Here is a 25037-nt window from a genome sequence, read left to right on the forward strand (position 1 = left end):
GAACTGGCAATCCACGGGATGCAGTTTTAATATTAACATGGCTCAGATGTAAATAAAATGAAAATTTGATTTTAAAAAATCTCTGCTTGATTACAGTTTAGTGTTGTTCTCTATTGTCACATTGATAAAATGCATTTCCACAACTAAAATGGAAATGAAATAAACAGAACAACGGCAGGACAAAACACCCTTCATTAGCTTTGAGATTAGGCATTATTGGCTACCTGTGGTTATCAAACAAAAATAGAGGACAGATGATGCATAATATTAAACACGGTCGTCAATATGGTATCACTATTTATAAATAGCACCTGTCCAACCTGTCCATTCACGTGACGTAAATATAAGAAAAGTTCCGATCGTGATTGGTTGGCCACTGAGCTTTTTCCTAGAACACTTGTTCTAGCCTATTAAGTGTCAAGGCTGAAGAGCGTACACGTATTGGTAAGTCGTCAGTGCTGCTGTTGTGGTAGTCAATTAACTGTTATAAGAGTTAAAACGAATATTACGCCGACCCGAAATTTGTGGGAATCGACTGCAGCTATGGCAAGTTCATCTTCATGTTCATACTCGTCGTGCGACTCTGGCTCGGGATCTGTAAACGACACTTCGGAAGAAAAGACAAACGTACGATTACAGAATTGCAAATCTGAAGAGTCTATTGACCATGAAACCTACAAAAGGGTGGAGGACGGCGACCAGCAGTCGCAAAAATTCCCAGAGCTAGATATTCTGCCACACGAGCGCATGTTTGGTCGTTCAGAAGAGTTACAGAAGGTCGTAGAATCCATTGAAAGCGGGACAATTTCTGTAGTGCTGATAACCGGGGGTCCAGGATTAGGTAAAACAACTTTGGCCAAAGCAATTGCTCACGAGCTTGCAAAATCCGAGAATAGGAGAAAAGTATTGTTTTGCCGTTTACTTTCAAAGAAAACGTTCAACGAAGCTGCCATTGAGATGATTCATGTATGTGGAGAGAGCTATGCACAGCCTCCCGAGTATCCGGACCAGTGGCTTACGGATTGGAGCAGACAGATCCAAATGCAAGTCACTTTTGTTCTCGATAATGCAGATGATATCCTGGAACCAGAACAAAGATCTCCATTCTTAGCCATATTGAGGAAGATGACAGAGTCATCGGAGAAAAAGTTAACTTTTGTGATCACTTCTAGAAGACTATTCAAACCTCGAGATCTTCCGTCGGAGGTCGTCGTGTTATCCTCGTTACCACCCGAACAGGCAAAGAAAGTCTTAATCTCTCGCGTGAGGGATGAAGAAATTGGCAAAAATCTTTCCAGAACAGAGGAAATAGTAAAGCTGTGTGGCTATGTTCCTTTGGCTATTTGTATTGTCGGGTCACTTCTTTCAGACTACCCCGAGGAGATGCTTGTTAAAGACCTCAAGAAGGAACCTATGGAGCTGCTGGATGATGGAAATGAGTCAGTTGAAAGTGTCATCAAAACGTCTTTTGATCTTTTATCTAAAGATAAACAAGATGCCTTGGTTCTGATGTCAATCTTCCCGGGATCATTTGATAGCGATGCTGCTGTGGCTGTGATACCAAAAGCTTGCTCAGAATTTGAGAACCCGCCAGTGTCCGTCCTGCTTTCCTTAAAGAGGAGCTCTCTTGTTGAACAATCAAGTCCCCGAAGATATCAGCTGCATCCTCTAATTCGCGCCTTTGGAAAGAAGATTGGCCAAGCCAATGATCCACAAGTTTCAGTCAGGGCAGAGAAACTGGCCTGTGCTCATTTCATTTCTCTCCTTGCTCAGAACGCAAAGATATTCTGGAGCAAGGACCAATGCAAAAAAGCTATTGACTTGTTCAGTAAGGACAGACACAACTTTGAGCACTTCCTCCAAGTGTACGCCAAAGCAACGGAAATCCGCGATGAAGAGACCCTTGACAACTGCAAAGAGTTCCAACACGATTTCCTCCAGAATTGCTTGTATTTGGAGAAGTGTCTTTCACCGTCATCTTATACTGACTTTTTGGAAACGTTATTGCCCCACACTGACCCAATAATTCAACCAGTACGTGCTGCAGAACTCTTATGTCTTCGAGGACAAGAGAAAAGAAAAGTAGGAGACAAGGAAAATGACTATCGGGTGGACATGGAAGATGCATATAATCTGTACTCTGAGAACGGTGGTAAATTCGAGACAAACACAATGTCGGCAGTCTTCTTGCTTAATAGTTATGCAGACTCTATTTCCAAAAGAGGAGACCCTGCTAACAATACAAGAGTGGAAGAGATCAATGGCAATGCTCTGGAGCTCAGCGAATCTCTGGAGAAAGGTCACCCAGAAAGGGCAGAAGCTCTTTTACTTGCTGGTCGATTTGCAAAGCGAAGACGTGAGTGGCCTGAGGCAGAAAGGAGGTTACAAGAGGCATTACAGCTATTTCAGCAGTTCCTAGGTACACATTTGAGTACAGTTCACGCCTTGAAGGAAATGGCGGACTTTTATTTCTCTGGCCTGACTGACGCCGACTTGGAAAAAGCTCTCACTCATTACGAAGAGGCGCTGGACATGATGAAACAGCTAGGAATGGAGAACAACAAAGCAAGCATCATGATAATGAAGAACTATGGAACTTGTTCTAAACAGAAAGGAAACTTTCAGGAAGGAACGAAATACCTCGAACGAGCGTATTTAGTCGCCGACAGAGAGTTGCTACCTGATCACATGTGGAAGGTAATGATCAAGACTAACCTGGCCTTACTGCATGAGCAGAACGGAAAGGAAGAAGATGCCATAGCATCAATGCAAGAAGCGCTTGAGATGTGTTACAGACTTAAAAAGCCGATTAAGCACCTGGGAATTAAGCATAGCAATGACGTCATTTCCTTCGTAAAACGTCATAAAAAAGATTTTCCTAAAAGCAAATTCCCGTTCTAAAGTTTACCTTGGTTGTATTTACTGTCAACTCTCTGTAAAACGGATATATTTGGGACCGGCACTATTGGGTCAAGTAAAGGGAATACAGAAAGACAGGGACCAACTCTAGGTGTCCGTTTTACAGAGGTGTCTGTCTTACGTAGGTGTCCGATAACGGAGAGCCGACTGTAAACTTTTTTTTGGACTGTTTACAGTCACCTATTTCCGTGAAGGATCATCGAGATCTTGCTAAACTGAACTATTCAGTGCCGTAACTAATTGTACTGACTGCGAGCAGAGGCCCTTAGATCTTCCTAGATCTTCCCTGCCTTTCTGGTAAGATCAAAGAGGCTCTGCTCGCAGGGTAACTCCACGTGGAGGGAAACAAAAACAGTGTCCAATCCTGTTAACCGGTGTAAAAAGAGCTGTGGAGAACAGTAAGTCCTTCTTCAATGATACGCCGTCACTTTGATCAGATTTATTGACTTCTCTTTATGACACCGTTACAAGCATTAGACTAGCTAAATCTCTAAAAAATTCAACTCCTACAGGACTGGTTTGGGACACAAACATGGCCGCCCTTTCATTGTTTTGGGACACAAATATGGCCGCCATGACGTCATGTGAAAACACAATACCGTTACTTTAAGAAGTACAATTTGTCATTTTGCGCACAGTACCAAAGTTGTCGCTCGAGTGTAACCTACTTGTTGGAATAATTAGTTCCGTCTTTTCCATACATTAACGGCTCAGAAGTTGTTTAGGAGTCTTCTGGTGAAGAAAAGCTAATTTACTCAACTGACGTAGACCAAAGGTTTCCTTTTTTTGGACAATGAAATCAACTGAGTAAATAACTCACATAGTTTAAAATTAAATTTACCAAATCACCTTACGGCAAGTGCGTGTTCGAAAACTGCACATGCAAAAAGAGTTTCTCGACCACACTAAGTGAAGGACTATTTATAAACCTTATACATTGGTGTCATACTTGCCTCCCACGCAGACGTTCTTAGGGGTTCGTCACGCGTTCCTGCCCCACTAACCTCTGCGCGGGAGGCTAGTATCATACTTATCTATCAAACATTCCTTGAAATATCATAAATGAAGACGATAACTGTTAAATATCACAAGTCACAATGTTCGGTGTTTATCGTGCATTTGATCATACACACATGCGAATTTGCGCGTTATAAGTAATAAAATTATTAATATTGTTATTATTACCTAAAACACGTAAATGACAACGGTTAATGAACTTGTAAAATTCATACAAATCGGGTCACAATTCACTTTTTAAAATTGTGCAAAAATTATCGTTTTTAACCTGTAAAACTGTGATCGTCTCCCTGTTTTAGCTGGACTCTGTTAGCCCTTAAGGATTTCAATTACAATTAATTCCACAGAAACAAACCATTATTATGGATTAATTTTCGCATGCTTAATTGCTTACAGTATTGTATTACAGTTCGTTTTGCAATCAAGCGTTTTACTTCAAGAAGACTACTGTATTTTTATTATTTTGTAGCCTTGTTTCAGTTCGTAGCGTGTATACTGTTACGCTGTTAGCTTACTAGGCCGTGAGGGAACGTTTGCTTGTAATAAACGTTTGATTGCACCCGAGAATATGATTCCACTTTTTTTTATGTTTTTCCATTTTTAACTCTTTTGCACAAGTAACACAGATGTGCATTCATTGTGAATAGTTTTAGCTTTATTTTCTTATAATCTCTGGTTTCACGTTACCTCCACTCTCTATATTAAAGCCGGGCGAACACCTCTCTAAGACGAATAGTCGGGGCCGGTCCAGGAAGTGTCCTTCTTGGAGAGAGTTGAGTGTATTTTGTTTTTTGTTGTTGTTGTTGTAAAAGAAGCACCCGTTTTGTGTGGTCTATTCCACACGAAGCTATTTTCTGTTGCGGGATATAGCGGGGGGAGATAAGTGTTTGTTTTCTTTATCGATAGATAGATACGGTATCTATCAACATTGGACAATAAGAGGAAAAATTCTTAGAAATTTTACTCATTGCTCCTGTTTAAGTATGGAAAGCAGAGGAAATCGTCAACCGCTTTGTAGGGTCTTAAGAGTTAATATTTCATTTGTTTAGGATTAATACTGTATAGTGAACCTTATTACAACGAGGCTGGCTATGAAAAGCAAAGAGGAACGGTGGAGGGACGAGAAAACAGCCGCCTGTACAATGAAATGGTTTTACTAAGGGCCTGTTTACATGGAGGTGGAGGACCCTACTAATTTTGACGCGATGCGAGCTAAAGTTGCATCAAGCTCCATTAGGGAAGAGTGTGTTCAAGCACATGCGGTGTCTGGAGAAGTAGTACCGAACGGCAAAGTACATCACACTGAACCTTGCAGCATTGGTGTCAGCAAAGATGGTTCCGACCAATCAGCTGTCTTGGCTGAAGGAAAACCCTCAAATATCGAACCCCAAGGCGAATGTCAAGGAGCCATCACATCAGAGAAGAATGTTCCAGATTATTCCTTGTTCCCACTCTCCCGCGGTTTTTGCTTGAGTCTCGTGAGAGCGTTGGATAGTTTTGAAGCCGCCTACTTTTACTTCCTTGCTTTCTGGCTTAGTTCTTGCCAGCCCCTTCCTATTTACACCTTTACGGCTTTACTTTTTTACTTTAGGTCAATTTTTGCCATTAGATCATTTGTCGTCCCCAGGGCTAATTATCCTGGACGGCTTATATTCGCTTCCGGGCCACGTGGTCCGAGCAAATTCCCTGATATGTCACCGAAAAGTCTGGTTATAACTGAATTAAATCTCAAGGAACCTAACATGTTCCACCACGCAAGTCAGTGATACGTGGATATATTTTTATGATGATATATTTTTAGAATGCAGTAATCCGTTACAGGGTGCGTTATTCGATATGACAGTTCTTTCGTAAACAGCTTTTAATGATTTTCTTGGAATGAGTGGTTTCCGGTGATTTAATTCTCGGAAATCGTCCTTTGAAAATCATGCACAAAAAAAAATATATAACCGCGGAAAAATGTTTCTAAGAAAAATGCTTCGAGTTTCCTGGAACTGGCGATCCGCGGGATGTAATTTTAATTGTAACATGCGTCAGGGCTAAATAAAACATAAATTAGATTTATAAAAATCTCTGTTTGATTGCGTTTTAGAATAATAATTTAATCTAGAGACCGTTGTTCTCTATCGGTATATGGTTTAGGCATCTACGTAAAAATATACAAATGAAATAGACAGAACAGCTCGACCAAACACCCTTTATTAGCTTTGAAACTAAACATTGGCTACCTGCGGTTATCAAACAAAAATAGAGGAAAGGTAATGCATATAAATAAATATACACTCACGGTCATCAATCCATCAACTGTCCATTCACGTGACAGGAAGATAAGAAAAGTCGCGATCGTGATTGGCTGGCCACTAAGCTTTTAGAAGAACGATAATTATAACTTGTTCTGGACTATTCGAGGCTGAATTAAGCCTTCTGGCGAATTGATAAGTAGTAGTCAGTTGGCTGTTTATAAGCGAGTAATTTGAAACGAATTTTGCGCCGACCCGAAACTTGTGAATCGACTCCAACTATGGCAACTTCATCTTCGATTCACCTGTCGTCGAGCGACTCTGGTTTAGGATCTGTTTTCGACACGTCGGAAGAAAAGACGAACGGCACTAGATTGGCACGATTACTGGTCGATGGAGGAACTCACGTTTTAAGAAAGTTTTTAGATTCTGTTTATCCTGAGCCAAAATTACTTGCTAAAGGGTTGAACAAGAACTCTGTAAAAATTCAACATCTCAAGTCAAAACGCGTGATATCGGACCATCAGTGGCAAAAGTTATTTCCGCCTTCAGGTCTACCGCCAGACTCAAAGGAGTTTGATATAACACTTTTACATTTGTTGATTAGAGAAATCTGTTATCTACCTGTACCACTAACAGGCTGGCATAAAATGCCTGCTGATGATGACCAAAGCTTGGAGGCAAACATCGCCAGAATCAAATGCTTCCGAAATGAGCTATGTCACAATGTTTCAACAGGCATTCCTAATGAGAAGTTCGAAGACAAATGGAATACAATAACTTCGTCTTTAGAAGCGATTAAAATTGGCGTCTACCGAAAGAAAATTCAGGCTCTCAAGAATGATTCGATTGACCATGAAACCCACAAAAGGGTGGAGGAAGAAGTCGAGAAGTGGCAACAATTTCAAGAGCTAGAAGATATTAAGCCAATTTCTCAACTTGACAGCTATTTTCCGGATATTCTGCCACACGAGCGCATGTTTGGTCGTTCACAAGAGTTACAGGAGGTCGTAAAATGCATTGAAGGTGGAACAGTTTCTGTAGTGCTGATAACCGGGGGTCCAGGATTTGGTAAAACAACTTTGGCCAAGGCAGTTGCCCATGAGCTTGCAAAATCCGATAATATGAGAAAAGTGTTATTTTGCCGTTTGCTTTCGAAGAAAACGTTCAACGAAGTGGCCATTGAAATGATTCACTCCTGTGGAAAGAGTTATGCACAGCCTCCCCAATATCCGGACCAGTGGCTCAAGGACTGGAGCAGACAGATCCCAGTGCAAGTCACTTTTGTTCTCGATAATGCAGATGATATCCTGGAATCAAACCAAAAATCTTCCTTCTTAGACATCTTGTGTGAGATGGCGCAGTTATCCGAGAAAAAGCTGACATTTGTTATAACTTCCAGAGAACAATTCAAAGCACGAGATCTGCTGTCGAAGGAGGTCGTGTTATCCTCGTTATCGACGGATCAGGCGAAGAAAGTCCTTATCTCCCGCGTAAGCGATAAAGAAATTGGCGAGAATCTTTCCAAAACAGAGGAAATAGTAAAGCTGTGTGGCCGTGTTCCTTTGGCTCTTTGCATTGTTGGGTCACTTCTTTCAGACTACACGGAGGAGAGGCTTGTTAATGACCTTGAGAAGGAACCTATGAAGCTGCTGGATGATGGAAATGAGTCAATTGAAAGGGTCATCAAAACGTCTTTTGATCTTTTATCCCAAGATAAGCAGGATTCCTTGGTCCTAATGTCAATTTTCCCGGGATCATTTGATAGCGATGCTGCTGTGGCTGTGATATCAAAAGCTTGCTCAGAATCTGGGACCCTGCCCGTTTCTGTCCTGCGCTGCTTAAAGAAGAGCTCTCTTGTTGAGCAACCAAGTTCACGAAGATATCAACTGCATCCTCTTCTTCGCGCCTTTGGCCAAGCCAATGATCCACGACAAGTTTTAGTCGGGGCAGAAAAACTGGCCTGTTCTCACTTCATTTCTCTTCTTGTTCAGAACGCAACGAAATTCTGGAGCAAGGACCAATGCAAAGCAGCTATCGACTTGTTCAGTAAAGACAGACACAACTTCGAGTATTTCCTTCAAGTATACGCCAAAGCAGCCGAGACCCTTGAGTGTTGCAAGGAGTTCCAACACGATTTTCTCCAAAACTGTATGTATTTGGAAAAGTGCGTTTCACCGTCATTTTATACTGATTTCTTGGAAAGGTTGATGTCGTTCACTGAGCGCAAAACTCAACCAGTGCGTGCTGCAGAACTCTTGTGTCTTCGAGGACATGAGAAAAGAAAAGTAGGAGACATGGAAAATGACTTCCGGGTGGACATAAAAGACGCATATAATCTGTACTCTCAGAACAGTGGTAAATTTGAGACAAACACGATGTCGGCAGTCTTCTTGCTTAATAGTTATGCCGACTCTATTTCCAAAAGAGGAGACCCTGCTAACAATACAAAAGTGGAAGAGATCAATGGAAATGCTCTGGAGCTCAGCGAATCTCTGGAGAAGGGTCACCCAGAGAGGGCAGAAGCTCTTAAACTTGCTGGTCGATTTGCAAAGCGAAGACGTGAGCGGTCTGAGGCAGAAATGAAGTTACAAGAGGCATTAAAGCTATTTCAGAAGTTCCTCGGGACACATTTGAGTACAGTTCATGCCTTGAAGGAAATGGCGGACTTTTATTTCTCTGACCCGACTGAAAACGATTTGGAAAAAGCTCTTACATATTACAATTTGGCGCTGGACATGATGAAACAGCTAGGAATGGAGAACAACAAAGCGAATATCATGACTTTAAAGAACTATGGAATTTGTTTTAGAAGGAAAGGAAACTTTGAGGAAGGAACAAAATACCTCCAACGAGCGTGTTTTGTGGCTGACAGAGAGTTGCTGCCTGATCACAATTGGAAAGTAATGATCAAGACTCACCTGGCCTTGTTGCAAGACATGAACGGAAAAGAAGAAGAAGCCATAGCATCAATGCAAGAAGCACTTGAGATCTGTGACAGACTTAAAAAGCCAGTTAATAGGTTGGGGAAGGAGCATAGTGATGACATTATTTCCTTTTTAATGCGTCACAAAAAAGATTTCCCCAAAAGTAAATTTCCACACTTAAGTTTACCCTGGTAATGTTTAAACTATTTTTTAGACTGTCAGTCCCTGATTTACTTAAAAGATCGTGGAGATGGAGAGATTACTAAACTATTCAGTGTCGTAACTATATTGCTGTGAGCTCCTAGCTCACCAATCCTTGGGTTGCTCGGGGCTCCTTGCGGCCCCAGCGTTATATAACGAGGGATTAATTTCGATTTGGGACGGTCAAACTGTCTCAAGGGATTTAATAAAGAATCGGAAAGTAGTTAGAAGTTACTACGTTTATACAACGAAAACAATCAGAAATTGGTTCATCATAACTTGGATGCGTCTTTTCGTGAAGCGTCTTTGCTGTTCAGAGCACTGATGTAATCGCGACGCATCTTTGACTTGAACACTGGACCGCATCCACCGTGGATCAGAAGTCCCTCAGTTTGTTTAAAGAGACAGTAGCCCATTTTACAGTTACTGGTGGAAACGAGGGTTGAGTTGACCTTGTTTTGATAGAACTCATCCTGCTTTCTTATGTAAATCATGTTGTTCGTATGCTCGTATTTTTAAAGCATAATCTCCATATGAAGAGGAAGAAGGTTTGTATCAAAACAAGGTTAACCTCAGCCTCATGTTCACTCAAGGCGAGGATACTCAGCCCGCAACTGTAAAATGGTCTGTTGTCTCTACCATAGAGCCTTTCAGGACCTTTGTTTATGACAAAGAAATAAACGCGGGTGGTACTTCTGCAAGTGTGACAGCGTGTGTGATTTGTGAATAAATCACACTGCTGAGAGCCAATCAGATTGCGGGGTCACCAATGATTTCAAAATGGATATAATAAATACAAGAAAATGAAAATAAACCAAAAAATAATGAAGAAGATATAAAACATTAAGATTTAATGATAAATTAATCCACTGTTAATAAATTTCTTAAAAAGACAGGTCTGTAAATTCTTAAATGTACAAACACTGTTCGATTTACGAATGTCTAAGGGAATACTGTTCCACATTCCAGGGGTACATGTGGAAAATGCCCTATCACCACCATGCGATTAACTGCGGTATTGGGTTTTTGATGCAAAAGAAGTTCTAAAGAATTTAAAGATCCGTTGTCAGTTTTCTATTGTAACGGACTAGCAAAAAGTGGAACCACATTCAGCCGTATTATATCGTTCAGACTCACAAGAGGACAAAGGCTTATCCTTTCTTGTCAGACTATAACTTCGGAATACGAATGCGAATGCATGAGCTTTAGGGCAGATAAGTAGATTTGGGTTGGACGGGATTAACATTCGAGAACTGGGACTGAATGCAGCAGGTCACCACTGCATATCCTCTTTCAGATCAATGGTTCTCTACCCCACCTCTGCAAAAATAATAAGTGGCGGAAGCTTTCGGCTGCACTGAATCAGGACAAATTAATAAGACAGGCTGTTAACGGTCTGAACTGACGTCCTTTTAAGATTTTAACCAGCGAAAACAGCCGTTTCTCCTCGCCCCTCGGAGTCCTCGCCGCTCGCCGCTAGGGACTTGGCGAAAAGTCCCCAGCAGCTAAGAGAGACAGCCGTTTTAGCAGGCCCAAGATCCTTAAAAGAAACAGAGATAGATGGAGAGATAGATCAAAGGGAATGATTTGCTCATTGTGATGAAAACAGCATAAAAAACAGTGGAGGTCTACGTTGAATTGATGCGATACTCTCGCAGAAAAAAAAGAGAGCCGAATTTTAATTAACACAATGTTCAAGTGGACGCTGAGAAACTCCCCTGCACGACCAAATAGTTGAGTATCGATTGAGTACTGGTTTCATGATGGGTGTGTAAGCAATCACAAAATGTTGAGAAACCTAGAAGAGGACTGATCATTATTCCCCAGAGAAATTCCTTCAAAAAACTTCCTGGGTTTCTTGGGGCTACTGTTTTAAAAGCCTGTCGGACGGGAAAATGTGAAAAAAAAAACAAGTTAACACAACGATTTAGCTGAATTTTCTATGCTCATGTACCGACGTCCAGAATTATTCGTACAAAAGTCGTAAAACTGTTTGGGATGTTCAAATGTTCAACTTTATCGTCTTAGTCTGTGTCTGAGTTAGGGAGATGATCTATCTCGAGATAGAGAAGATCGTAGCTGAAAAATTGTATGGACCTGTAGGGAATGCAAGTGATCGATATAATTAAATTTTCACTTTACATCTAGTTAATCCACGTTTTGAACTTCACGAAGACACCCTTAGATCCTGCAGTTTTAACGCTGAGGTTCACATTTTCATGTTTTCTTTCAGTATCAAGAAATCATCCTTTGCAAAAAAAAAAAAAGAAAACGTGTCCACCTTGTTTCATTAACTTTAAATATGTGACTTTATTGAATATTTTTTCATAGCGTATTTATAACCGCAGGAGCGTTTCCGATAAGCTTCTGAAACAGTTAAGTACATAAAATGCAACCCTTTTTGTACAAAATTGTACAATAGCCAAATTTAAGCTATTTATTTCTTTAAGAAGATAGCTTTTAAGAGTGAAAACGTTTGAAACTAAAGAAAAATTCCGAGCAGAGTTTTTGAGTTTTTAATTAACAACGCAACAATGCAACTGGTTGACGCGAAGCCATCAAAAGACGCTTTTGCTCAAAAAAAGATCTGCATAAGATGTTCGATCACGCAAGGCGATTTTCAAACGTTTTAAGATACCGTTTTTATTCAGAATTTATTTGCAGTGTAAGAATTAGTTAGTTTATAACATTTATGCCCAAATTAACTTGATAAAGCCATGTACCTCATTCGAAGATTGTCCCAACCTCACATCCATAATTTGAATATGTAAAATTTAAAGCTATTTCGGGTAAACAAATAGGCTCGTTGTGTTTCTACCCCTGTCTAAAATTTGAAATATCTCGTTTCCTTGACAAAGATAATTCATAAACCTATATCAGATTTTCTCAAGAAATAACAAACTATCATCGAGAAGAAAATCGGAGACGTAATTGTTTTGCTGAACATGGAAAAATCGTTATTTCTTGACAGATGCGGGTGAAGTTTCAGTACGGTAGTGATAGATTTTCTCTCAATATTTTCTTTGCGTGGGTTGATAATCGAGCCTTATTTCACCAAACTGTTCTTTTTAAACTTTCATTTTGATGCATGGACAAATTCAGAGATATCTAGAGGTAAAGAGTCGATTTTAAAGAAAAATAAAATATGAAACAAGCACAGAACAGAAGTCACTCGTGAAAATCGGTCAAGCTTTGTATTTGTTTCCTCGGAGGTCCGCTCAATGTCTTGAAAATTAACGTCATCGCCGATGTTGTCACTTTTCAAACCCTCAGGTTTTGTTGAGATTATCGTCAAAAAGAAAAATAACCATGTCTGCTAAGACTGCCACGCACCCTAAATACATCGATATGATCGTAAGTGCGATAAAAGCACTGGGCGATAAAAGCGGCTCGTCTCGACAGGCGATCAACAAGTACATTGTAAAGGAGTACAAACTCACGGAGAACAATCACCATAGTGCTATGCTAAAACAGGCGCTCAAGCGGGGATCTGGACCGAACGGTCCGCTTGTTCACAACAAGGGAAAAGGTGCAGCCGGTTCTTTCAAGGTTAAACCAGCTCCAGCGAAGCCTGCTAAAACGGTTGCCAAGAAAGCACCGGCGAAGAAAAGCGCGTCCAAGAAAGGACCTGCCAAGAAGAAGGCCCCTGCTACTAAAGGAAAAGCAAAGCCCGCGAAACCTACTGCACCGCCTAAGGAAACAACAGCGCTAGTGGAAGCACCAGCGGCTAAAAAACCCGCCAAACCAAGTAAAGCCAAAGTCACTAGGAAGAGTGGAAAGAAGTCCAAAGCTGCGTCCCCGAAAAAGCCCAAAGTCATGAAAGCGAAGAAATCGGCAAAGAAAGCCGCTTCTAAAAAGTAAAGTGAACTCAGGTCGATCACGTCAGAAGAGTGTTGATGTTTCAAACCGTTATGATACTGTTCGAATCTTTGTGGTTTTACACTGTACATTCTTGATAATTTTACCAACGTTTCAGGTTTTGTCCTGCTTTTAAAATACTAGCCTGCGAGCAAACTCTCTGGGGGCCTATAAGACCCTTTTTTCTCAGCCTAAAGAGCCTGCTAGGACATTGACTGAAATACCAATTTAAAATTGACGTAGATGCAAAAGCCGGCGAACATGAGGAAGGTACTAATCACGAAAGCAGCTCTTCTCAACAGGTACCGTTTCAACCTTTTACTGTTTAGAGAATAAGATTGTTAGTTAAATATTGTCTGTAAAATAGAAAGAAACAGCCTGAGAGTGTCATAAATGACGTGTATAGAATGTACATAAACTTGTAGCTTTTCAATAGTGTTTCACAAAGAACAATAAAATTTAACTGAGTTCATACACAAAACCAGAACGATTTCACCAAAAATCAAAAAGCACGAGAGAATTCGTCATCACAGCAGGCATCGCGGTATACAATCAGCAATAGATGAAATCGATAGTCATTCCATTAAAATCGTTACCAATTTAATAATCGAATGATATCGGTAACCGGTAAACGAAGATTCTGACATTCACATGCACATGGTCGACTTTCATCGAATCGGACTGCCAATTGATATTTATATCGGTTGTTCTCCATTCATACGGATTCATACTGCGACTATCATTAGCGACCATAAGTACGCAGTAAGATTTTTATCAAAATAGATAGTATTCGTAGAATGAAAGGTTTAGTTTCTAAAGAAAAACTTTGGTGTTGCGTTGGATGGGGAGTGAAGCTCAAAGCGGGTAGATTGGCCACCGTAAGGCGATTGAGAAACAGTTGACCAGCCTAGTATCAGGATTTGGAGAGGTAAGGAGCGAAAAGGGGAAACAGCGAAGGCCCCCTGCCCTCCCCTCTCCTCTTCCCTAACGAAGGCCTGATACTCAGCTGGCTATCAGTTGACAAAACCAAATTTTTGAGTCCGCGGAGGCTCCCGCCGAAAGGAAAGTTAATGAATTTGTTGCCATTTGCACATCTCCCATTATACACCTTATTCAGTGCCCCCAAACGTTTGCATTACCACTGGGTATTACTGGTATTACAGTCGTCCCAAGAGAAATTGAAGATAAACTATGCAAAATTTCTTGGGGCAAACAAGGTGTATTATGGGAATGCAATTGGTAAATGAAAATTAATAACCACTGAAAATTCAAAATAGAAAGGAAGCTCGCGGGGAACGATGGGAAGAGGTCGACTTCTTCCCTTTTCCCTTTCCGTCGTCCCCAGACATACGAAATTTCGCTGAGTTGTGCCCCCCCCCCCCCCTGGTCGTCCCCTACGCGCTTTTTATTTTCCTCACACCATCCTCCCCTCCACTACGACACAAAGACGCGGTAGCAATCGTACCCTGGGTACGAAAGACTTTTCCTCTGCGATTTCGGTCACTGTTACGTTCTTCACCCCGAAGCATCCCGCCATTTGCGAGAAAAAACCTCTGGTACCAAGCCCGGAAGGGCTAACACCAACTGATATCAGTTACCGTATTTCCTCGAATAATAGCCGTCCCTTGATTAATCGCCACCCTCGAATAATCGCCCCCCTAGGAGGAATATTTAACATAATCGCCTCCCTCGGATAATCGCCTTCCCTTCTATTATCAATGCTGCGTTCTGATTGGTTGAGCTACTACTAGTCTATATGTTATAGCCCACTAGTAGCGAAAAGCGCGGGCTTTGAAAACCAAAACAATGGCGGCTGAAACGCGCTTTGTTTGCTAAAGTTGTTTTGTTTCAATATTTTTGAACACCTAGTTGGATTTTCGGGCTCGAGGAATAATTGTTAAATAGCTTCTTTGTATATGTTCAGCACTGGAAAAATGTGTAAGTTTAGCAGAACCTTATACAACAGACAATTAATTCAGTTCGCGCTTATTCCTGCTGAATTCACTGTCCGTTTCATAAAATATCAAAATCGTGTTGAAGTAATTACACCTCACATTGTCCATAGCTGCTTAGTATCTGTTTTTAACATCTCCTTACAGTCTCAGTACAATGTTTAGAGCTGTGCACAGCATGCATTTTATCTCAGTATCACTGGGATCTAAAGCGTTTCATTTTTGAGGAAAATTTCACTTTCTCATCAAAACAATCACTGACTGAGTCAGACTCGGAGTAATTTACTTAAATATCGTGTTCAGTACAGCAAACGGGGTTATGTTCTGTGAAATATATGTGCAGTGTGCGGCCCTCATCACATCGATCCACGATTTATTCATTTATTTTATTTTCAAGTTTTTTTAAAACCGATCCTCGATCCCCTATTCTCCATCACCAATCCTCGATCCTCGATCCTCGATCCTGATTTTGCAGTAAACCTAGAAGTTTTGCTCATTAAAATTATTGTTTATTTCGACCACTGAAGTAATCACTTGTTCTAAAGTAATCAACGTTTTCAAGCAATAGAATTCGTGGACCGACCTGTTCCAGAAAAGCTCGATATGGGATTTCTATTCTATGGACATGAAGTGCTGCAAGTACAGTGCGTGATAGTCTAGTACAAAGGTGCCCGTATGAACACATCCATTTTACATACGTATTTAACGCACGTAAATTTTAATCGCGTAAATAAATAAAAGTAGAGGCAAGATATTAAGTGTTGAGATTAAACATGAAGTTGAGCGAGGTTCTACTTTTACGCTTACGTGCGACCTTTCATACATTGCCTCAATTTTATTTGCAGACGTAAATTTTAAAGTGCAACATGACTTCACATCTTAACAACTGCAAAAATCTATCAATTAAATACGTACAACAAAGTGAATCTATTTAACCGTAGAGTTCCAGTATTTGCGACACTATCCTGAGAAACGTTACGCCTTAACACACCACAAAACTGGATTTCCCCGCTATACTATTTTCTCATCATACTTGGGGATATTTACCTTTTAATGCGCGTGCATGTCGTGCACAATTACACCATAATCAAGGGCCTCGATTCGGGGAAAATTACAGCATTGCCAAAATTTACATGCGTCATTTCAGTCAACGCCGAAAAAAACCCCATGCTCATCACGAGGACTGAAATGAAAGTCGTCACGATTCTTATCCCCAGTTTCCATGGTCTCCGCTAGGAACGCTTGGCCTACAAACTAGGTCCCACTGACAAAAACAAAAAAAAGAAAGAAAGAAAGACCTGCATTTTTAGAGTCTCGCTCTGCTAAAGCAAGCTTGACTAAAAATAACTGAAACAAGTCCACAGGAGACTCAATAGAGATGCCACGTTCTGCCACTCAATTTGATAAGTTGATCACTGCCAACCTTTGCCCATGTTGATGATATATTCAGTATAGAAGGCAGAAACTTGTTTCCGTGTACGTTATTCCATGTGGCAGTTGTTACGTAAACAGCTTTAAACGATTTTCTTGCAATGAGTTGCTTTCACCGATTTACTTCTCGGAAAATCTCCGCGGAAAATTCATGCATAAAAAAACATAGGGACGGAAAAAAGTTTCCGAGAAACATGCTTTGAGTTTCCTGGAACTGGCAATCAACAGGATGCAGTTTTAATATTAACATGTCTCAGATGTAAATAAAATGTAAATTTCATTTACAAAACTCTCTGCTTGATTACAGTTTAATGTTGTTCTCTATCGTCACATTGATAAAATGCATTTCCACAAATAATATGGAAATGAAATAAACAGAACAACGGTATGACTAAACATTGAGATTAGGCATTATTGGCTACCTGTGGTTATCAAACAAAAATGGAGGACAGATAATGCATAATATTAAACACGGTCGTCAATATACATCATTATTTTAAATAGCACCTGTCCAAGAAGTCCATTCACGTGACGTGAAGATTAGAAAAGTTCCGATCGTGATTGGCTGGCCACCGAGCGTTTTCCTAGAAAACGATAACTTGTCCTGGCCTAGTAAGTGTCAAGGCTGAAGAGCGTACACCACAGTAGCACTGGCGACTTATCAGTACGAGGTTAATATTTATCTGTCACGATTTTATCCTGGTAGTCAATTTACTGTTATAAGAGTTAAAACGAATATCTCGCCGACCCGAAATTTGTGGGAATTGACTGCAGCTATGGCAAGTTCATCTGCATTTTCATTGTCGTCGTGCGACTCTGGCTCGGGATCTATATACGACACCTCGGAAGGAAAGACAAACGGCACTAGATTGGTACGATTACAGGATCGCAAAGCTGAGGAGTCTATTGACCATGAAACCTGCAACAAGGTGGAGGACGACGACCAGCAGGGGCGAAAATCCCAAGAGCTGGAGGAACTTAAGCCAATTTCTGAACTTGACTGTAATTTTCCGGATATTCTACCACAAGAGCCTATATTTGGTCGTTCAAAAGAGTTACAGAAGGTCGTAGATTACATCGAACGCGGAACAATTTCTGTGGTGCTGATAACCGGGGGTCCAGGATTTGGTAAAACCACTTTGGCCATAGCAGTTTCTCATGAGCTTGCAAAATCCGAGAATGTGAGAAAAGTATTGTTCTACCGTTTACTTTCAAAGAAAACTTCCAACGAAGCTGCCATTGAGATGATTCATGTATGTGGAAAGAGCCATGCGCAGCCTCCCGAATATCCAGACCAGTGGCTTACGGATTGGAGCAGACAGATCCAAATGCAAGTCACTTTTGTTCTTGATAATGCAGATGATATCCTGGAATCAGAACAAAGATCTCCCTTCTTAGCCATCTTGAAGAAGATGACACAGTTATCGAAGAAAAAGTTAACTTTTGTCATCACTTCTAGAAGACTATTCAAACTTCGAGATCTTCCGTCGGAGGTCGTCGTGTTATCCTCGTTACCACCCGAACAGGCGAAGAAAGTCCTAATCTCTCGCGTGAGGGATGAAGAAATTGGCAAAAATCTTTGCAGAACCGAGGAAATAGTAAAGCTGTGTGGCTATGTTCCTTTGGCTCTTTGTATTGTCGGGTCACTTCTTTCAGACTACCCCGAGGAGATACTTGTTAAAGACCTCGAGAAGGAACCTATGAAGCTGCTGGATGATGGAAATGAGTCAGTTGAAAGTGTCATCAAAACGTCTTTTGATCTTTTATCTAAAGATAAACAAGATGCCTTGGTTCTGATGTCAATCTTCCAGGGATCATTTGATAGCGATGCTGCTGTGGCTGTGATACCAAAAGCTTGCTCAGAATTTGAGAACCCGCCAGTGTGTCCGTCCTGCTTTCCTTAAAGAGAAGCTCTCTTGTTGAACAACCAAGTCCGCGAAGATATCAGCTGCATCCTCTAATTCGCGCCTTTGGAAAGAAGACTGGCCAAGCCAATGATCTACAGGTTTTGGTCGGGGTAGAGAAACGGGCCTGTGCTCACTTCTTTTGTCTTCTTGCTCAGAACGCAAAGATATTCTGGAGCAAGGACCAATGCAAAAAGCTATCGACTTGTTTAGTAAGGACAGACACAACTTTGAGCACTTCCTACAAGTGTACGCCAAAGCAGCGGAAATCCGCGATGAAAGGACCCTTGACAACTGCAAAGAGTTCCAACACAATTTTCTCCAGAATTGCATGTATTTGGAGAAGTGTGTTTCACCGTCATTCTATACTGACTTTTTGGAAGCGTTATTGTCGTATACTGAGCCAAAAAATCAACCAGTGCGTGCTGCAGAACTCTTATGTCTTCGAGGACATGAGAAAAGAAAAGTTGGAGACAAGGAAAATGACTACCAGGTGGACATGGAAGATGCATATAATCTGTACTCTGAGAACGGTGGTAAATTCGAGACAAACACAATGTCGGCAGTCTTCTTGCTTAATAGTTATGCAGACTCTATTTCAAAAATAGGAGACCCTGCTAACAATACAAGAGTGGAAGAGATCAATGGAAATGCTCTGGAGCTCAGCGAATCTATGGACAATGGTCACCCAGAAAGGGCAGAAGCTCTTTTACTTGCTGGACGATTTGCAAAGCGAAGACGTGAGTGGCCTGAGGCAGAAAAGAAGTTACAAGAGGCACTAGAGCTATTTCAGGAGTTCCTCGGTACGCATTTGAGTACAGTCCACGCCTTGAAGGAAATGGCGGACTTTTATTTCTCTGGTCTGACTGACGCCGACTTGGAAAAAGCTCTCACTCATTACGAGAAGGCACTGGACATGATGAAACAGCTAGGAATGGAGAACAACAAAGCAAGCATCATGATAATGAAGAACTATGGAACTTGTTCTAAACAGAAAGGACACTTTCAGGAAGGAACGAAATACCTCGAACGAGCGTATTTAGTCGCCGACAGAGAGTTGCTACCTGATCACATGTGGAAAGTAATGATCAAGACTCACCTGGCCTTACTGCATGAGCAGAACGGAAAGGAAGAAGATGCCATAGCATCAATGCAAGAAGCCCTTGAGATGTGTTACAGACTTAAAAAGCAAATTAAGCACCTGGGAATTAAGCAAAGCAATGACGTCATTTCCTTCGTAAAACGTCATAAAAAAGATTTTCCTAAAAGCAAATTCCCGTTCTAAAGTTTACCTTGGTTGTATTTACTGTCAACTCTCTGTAAAACGGATATATTTGGGACCGGCACTATTGGGTCAAGTAAAGGGAACACAGAAAGACAGGGACCAACTCTAGGTGTCCGTTTTACAGAGGTGTCTGTCTTACGTAGGTGTCCGATAACGGAGAGCCGACTGTAAACTTTTTTTTGGACTGTTTACAGTCACCTATTTCCGTGAAGGATCATCGAGATCTTGCTAAACTGAACTATTTAGTGCCGTAACTAATTGTACTGACTGCGAGCAGAGGCCCCTCGATCTTCCTAGATCTTCCCTGCCTTTCTGGTAAGATCGAAGAGCCTCTACTCGCAGGGTAACTCCACGTGGAGGGAAACAAAAACAGTGTCCAATCCTGTTAACCGGTGTAAAAAGAGCTGTCGAGAACAGTAAGTCCTTCTACAATGATACGCCGTCACTTTGATCAGATTTATTGACTTCTCTTTATGACACCGTTACAAGCATTAGACTAGCTAAATCTCTAAAAAATTCAACTCCCACAGAACTGGTTTGGGACACAAACATGGCCGCCCTTTCATTGTTTTGGGACACAAATATGGCCGCCATGACGTCATGTGAAAACACAATACCGTTACTTCAAGAAGTACAATTTGTCATTTTGCGCACAGTACCAAAGTTGTCGCTCGAGTGTAACCTACTTGTTGGAATAATTAGTTCCGTCTTTTCCATACATTAACGGCTCAGAAGTTGTTTAGGAGTCTTCTGGTGAAGAAAAGCTAATTTACTCAACTGACGTAGACCAAAGGTTTCCTTTTTTTGGACAATGAAATCAACTGAGTAAATAATTCACATAGTTTAAAATTAAATTTACCAAATCACCTTACGGCAAGTGCGTGTTCGAAAACTGCACATGCAAAAAGAGTTTCTCGACCACACTAAGTGAAGGACTATTTATAAACCTTATACATTGGTGTCATACTTGCCTCCCACGCAGACGTTCTTAGGGGTTCGTCACGCGTTCCTGCCCCACTAACCTCTGCGCGGGAGGCTAGTATCATACTTATCTATCAAACATTCCTTGAAATATCATAAATGAAGACGATAACTGTTAAATATCACAAGTCACAATGTTCGGTGTTTATCGTGCATTTGATCATACACACATGCGAATTTGCGCGTTATAAGTAATAAAATTATTAATATTGTTATTATTACCTAAAACACGTAAATGACAACGGTTAATGAACTTGTAAAATTCATACAAATCGGGTCACAATTCACTTTTTAAAATTGTGCAAAAATTATCGTTTTTAACCTGTAAAACTGTGATCGTCTCCCTGTTTTAGCTGGACTCTGTTAGCCCTTAAGGATTTCAATTACAATTAATTCCACAGAAACAAACCATTATTATGGATTAATTTTCGCATGCTTAATTGCTTACAGTATTGTATTACAGTTCGTTTTGCAATCAAGCGTTTTACTTCAAGAAGACTACTGTATTTTTATTATTTTGTAGCCTTGTTCCAGTTCGTAGGGTGTATACTGTTACGCTGTTAGCTTACTAAGCCGTGAGGGAACGTTTGCTTTTAATAAACGTTTGATTGCACCCGAGAATATGATTCAACTTTTTTTATGTTTTTCCATTTTTAACTCTTTTGCACAAGTAACACAGATGTGCATTCATTGTGAATAGTTTTAGCTTTATTTTCTTATAATCTCTGGTTTCACGTTACTTCCACTCTCTATATTAAAGCCGGGCGAACACCTCTCTAAGACGAATAGTCGGGGCCGGTCCAGGAAGTGTCCTTCTTGGAGAGAGTTGAGTGTATTTTGTTTTTTGTTGTTGTTGTTGTAAAAGAAGCACCCGTTTTGTGTGGTCTATTCCACACGAAGCTATTTTCTGTTGCGGGATATAGCGGGGGGAGATAAATGTTTGTTTTCTTTATTGATAGATAGATACGGTATCTATCAACATTGGACAATAAGAGCGAAAATTCTAAGAAATTTTACTCATTGCTCCTGTTTAAGTATGGAAAGCAGAGGAAATCGTCAACCGCTTTGTAGGGTCTTAAGAGTTAATATTTCATTTGTTTAGGATTAATACTGTGTAGTGAACCTTATTACAACGAGGCTGGCTATGAAAAGCAAAGAGGAACGGTGGAGGGACGAGAAAACAGCCGCCTGTACAATGAAATGGTTTTACTAAGGGCCTGTTTACATGGAGGTGGAGGACCCTACTAATTTTGACGCGATGCGAGCTAAAGTTGCATCAAGCTCCATTAGGGAAGAGTGTGTTCAAGCACATGCGGTGTCTGGAGAAGTAGTACCGAACGACAAAGTACATCACACTGAACCTTGCAGCATTGGTGTCAGCAAAGATGGTTCCGACCAATCAGCTGTCTTGGCTGAAGGAAAACCCTCAAATATCGAACCCCAAGGCGAATGTCAAGGAGCCATCACATCAGAGAAGAATGTTCCAGATTATTCCTTGTTCCCACTCTCCCGCGGTTTTTGCTTGAGTCTCGTGAGAGCGTTGGATAGTTTTGAAGCCGCCTTAGAAAAGGCTCAACTACCAGACTGCTCTGAGTAGATTTCAGCGTTCTGCGATTGGGTCTTGTATCGCTTTAAAAGTCATAAAATCTAATACACAAATAAGGTGCAAATATTTTAAAAGTATTTATTTATTTTTCGGGTTATCTGATTATAAAGAGATTGAATTCATTATAAAATGCTGTTATCCGCCCAGTTTGGTCTGTTTTGTTATTTGCTCAACTTCGTATACAAAAGTTCAAGTTTGTTTCCGTTGCATGATGGCAGTGCAGATAGTGTAGTAAGTGTTTGTGAATGAAAATACTTCACCCTACTTTTACTTCCTTGCTTTCTGGCTTAGTTCTTGCCAGCCCCTTCCTATTTACACCTTCACGGCTTTACTTTTTTACTTTAGGTCAATTTTTGCCATTAGATCATTTGTCGTCCCCAGGCCTTATTATCCTGGACAGCTTATATTCGCTTCCGGGCCACGTGGTCCGAGCAAATTCCCTGATATGTCACCGAAAATCTGGTTATAACTGAATTAAATCTCAAGGAACCTAACATGTTCCACAACGCAAGTCAGTGATACGTGGATCACTGCTGGCCGTAACAAACTTTGATGATATATTTTTAGAATGCAGTAATCCGTTACAGGGTGCATTATTCGATATGACAGTTCTTTTGTAAACAGCTTTCAATGATTTTCTTGGAATGTTGTTTCCGGTTATTAAATTCTCGGAAATCGTCCCTTGAAAAAAAACATATAGCCGCGGAAAAATATTTCTAAGAAAAATGCTTCGAGTTTCCTGGAACTGGCGATCCACGGGATATAATTTTAATTGTAACATGCCTCAGGGCTAAATAAAAAAAAAAAAATTAGATTTAAAAAAATCTCTGTTTGATTACGTTTTAGAATAATAATTTCATCTAGAGATCGTCGTTCTCTATCGGTATATGGTTTAGGCATCTACGTAAATATATACAAATGAAATAGACAGAACAGCCCGACTAAACACCCTTTATTAGCTTTGAGACTAAACATTGGCTACCTGCGGTTATCAAACAAAAATAGAGGAAAGGTAATGCATATAAATATACACACACGGTCATCAATCCATCAACTGTCCATTCACGTGACGTGAAGATAAGAAAAGTTGCGATCGTGATTGGCTGGCCGCTAAGCTTTTAGAAGAACGATAATTATAACTTGTTCTGGACTATTAGAGGCCGAATTAAGCCTTCTGGCGAATTGATAAGTAGTAGTCAGTTGGCTGTTTATAAGCGAGTTATTTGAAACGAATTTTGCGCCGACCCAAAACTTGTGAATCGACTCCAACTATGGCAACTTCATCTTCGATTCCATTGTCGTCGAGCGACTCTGGCTCAGGATCTGTATTCGACACGTCGGAGGAAAAGACGAACGGAACTAGATTGGCAAGATTAATCATCGATGGAGGAACTTACGTTTTAAGAACGCTTTTAGATTCTGTTTATCCTGAGCCGAAATTACTTGCTAAAGAGTTGAATAAGAACTTTGTTAAGTTTCAAGAACACGAGTGTGTTCAAGCACATGCGGTGTCTGGAGAAGTGGTACCGAACGACAAGGTACATCACAATGAACCTTGCAGCAATGGTGTCAGCAAAGATGGTCCCGACCATATCAGCTGTCTTGCCTGAAGGAAAACCTTCGAATGTCCAACCGCAATTCGCCTGTCAAGGAGCCATGACATCAGAGAAGAATGTTCCAGATTCACAATCCCTTATTCCCACTCTCCCGCGGTTTTTGCTTGAGTCTCGTGAGAGCGTTTGATAGTTTTGAAGCCGCCTTAGAAAAGGCTCAACTGACAGACAGCTCTGAGTAGATTTCAACGTCCTACAATTGAGGTCTTGTATTGCTTTATACGTCATAAAATTTAATACACAAATATTTTATATGTATTTATTTATTTTTCAGGTTATCTGAATATAAAGATTGAATTCATTGTAAAATACTGTTTGGTCTGTTTTGTTATTTACTCAACTTCATACAGAAAAGGTAAAGTTTGTATCCGTTGCATGATGGCAGTGCAAGTAAGTGTTTGTGAATGTGAATACTTCACCCTACCTCTACTTCCTTGCTCTCCGGGTTACTTCTTGCCAGCCCCTCCCTATTTACACCTTCACGGCTTTACTTTTTACTTTAGGTTAATTTTTGCCATTAGATCATTTGTCGTCCCCAGGCCTTATTATCCTGGACGGCTTATATTCGCTTCCGGGTCACGTGGTCACGTGGTCCAAGCAAATTCCCTGATATGTCACCGAAAATCTGGTTATAACTGAATTAAATCTCATGGAACCTCAATCAAGGAAATGTGGTTTACATGGGGATGCCATGTTCCACCACGTAAGTCAGTTATACGTGGATCACTACTAACCGTAACAAACTTTGATGATATATTCTTAGAATGCAGTAATCCGTTACAGGGTGCGTTATTCGATATGACAGTTCTTGATGATTTTCCGGTGATTTAATTCTCGGAAACCGTCCCTTGAACTTGAAAATCATGCACAAAAAACACATTTAGCCGGGAAAAAATGTTTCTATAAAAGCAACATGCTTCGAGTTTCCTGGAACTAGCGATCCAGGCCATAGGGTGTAATTTTAATTGTAACATGCCTCAGGGCTAAATAAGACATAATTTAGATTTATAATGTTTGATTACGTTTTAGAATAATAATTTCATTCAGAGAGCGTTGTTCTCTATCGGTATATGGTTAAAAGGCATCTACATAAATCTATAGAA

General features: G+C 40.6%; 3 protein-coding genes and 1 pseudogene across 3 annotated transcripts; all 4 read left to right on the forward strand.

The window, feature by feature from the left end:
* Nucleotides 1-431: 431 nt before the first annotated feature.
* On the forward strand, nucleotides 432-2974 carry LOC140942244 (uncharacterized). Its single transcript, XM_073391206.1, has one exon. The coding sequence runs from the start codon at nucleotides 544-546 to the stop codon at nucleotides 2899-2901; it is 2358 nt and encodes a 785-aa protein (XP_073247307.1). The 5' UTR covers nucleotides 432-543; the 3' UTR covers nucleotides 2902-2974.
* Nucleotides 2975-6421: 3447 nt separating this feature from the next.
* Nucleotides 6422-10277, forward strand: LOC140941725 (uncharacterized). The gene has a single exon (XM_073390738.1). It carries the CDS (start codon nucleotides 6458-6460, stop codon nucleotides 9296-9298), a length of 2841 nt encoding a protein of 946 aa, XP_073246839.1. The 5' UTR covers nucleotides 6422-6457; the 3' UTR covers nucleotides 9299-10277.
* Nucleotides 10278-12579: 2302 nt separating this feature from the next.
* On the forward strand, nucleotides 12580-13643 carry LOC140940984 (uncharacterized). The gene has a single exon (XM_073389941.1). It carries the CDS (start codon nucleotides 12614-12616, stop codon nucleotides 13163-13165), a length of 552 nt encoding a protein of 183 aa, XP_073246042.1. The 5' UTR covers nucleotides 12580-12613; the 3' UTR covers nucleotides 13166-13643.
* Nucleotides 13644-17321: 3678 nt separating this feature from the next.
* On the forward strand, nucleotides 17322-19981 carry LOC140941884 (uncharacterized; annotated as a pseudogene).
* Nucleotides 19982-25037: the final 5056 nt, after the last annotated feature.

The sequence above is a fragment of the Porites lutea genome, chromosome 6, assembly GCF_958299795.1.
Source record: "Porites lutea chromosome 6, jaPorLute2.1, whole genome shotgun sequence".
NCBI lineage: Eukaryota > Metazoa > Cnidaria > Anthozoa > Scleractinia > Poritidae > Porites > Porites lutea.

What these genes read in the sequence shown, in the direction of transcription:
- LOC140941725 (XM_073390738.1), top strand. Translation starts at nt 6,458, where the DNA reads ATGGCAACTTCATCTTCGATTCACCTGTCGTCGAGCGACTCTGGTTTA.
- LOC140942244 (XM_073391206.1), top strand. Translation starts at nt 544, where the DNA reads ATGGCAAGTTCATCTTCATGTTCATACTCGTCGTGCGACTCTGGCTCG.
- LOC140940984 (XM_073389941.1), top strand. Translation starts at nt 12,614, where the DNA reads ATGTCTGCTAAGACTGCCACGCACCCTAAATACATCGATATGATCGTA.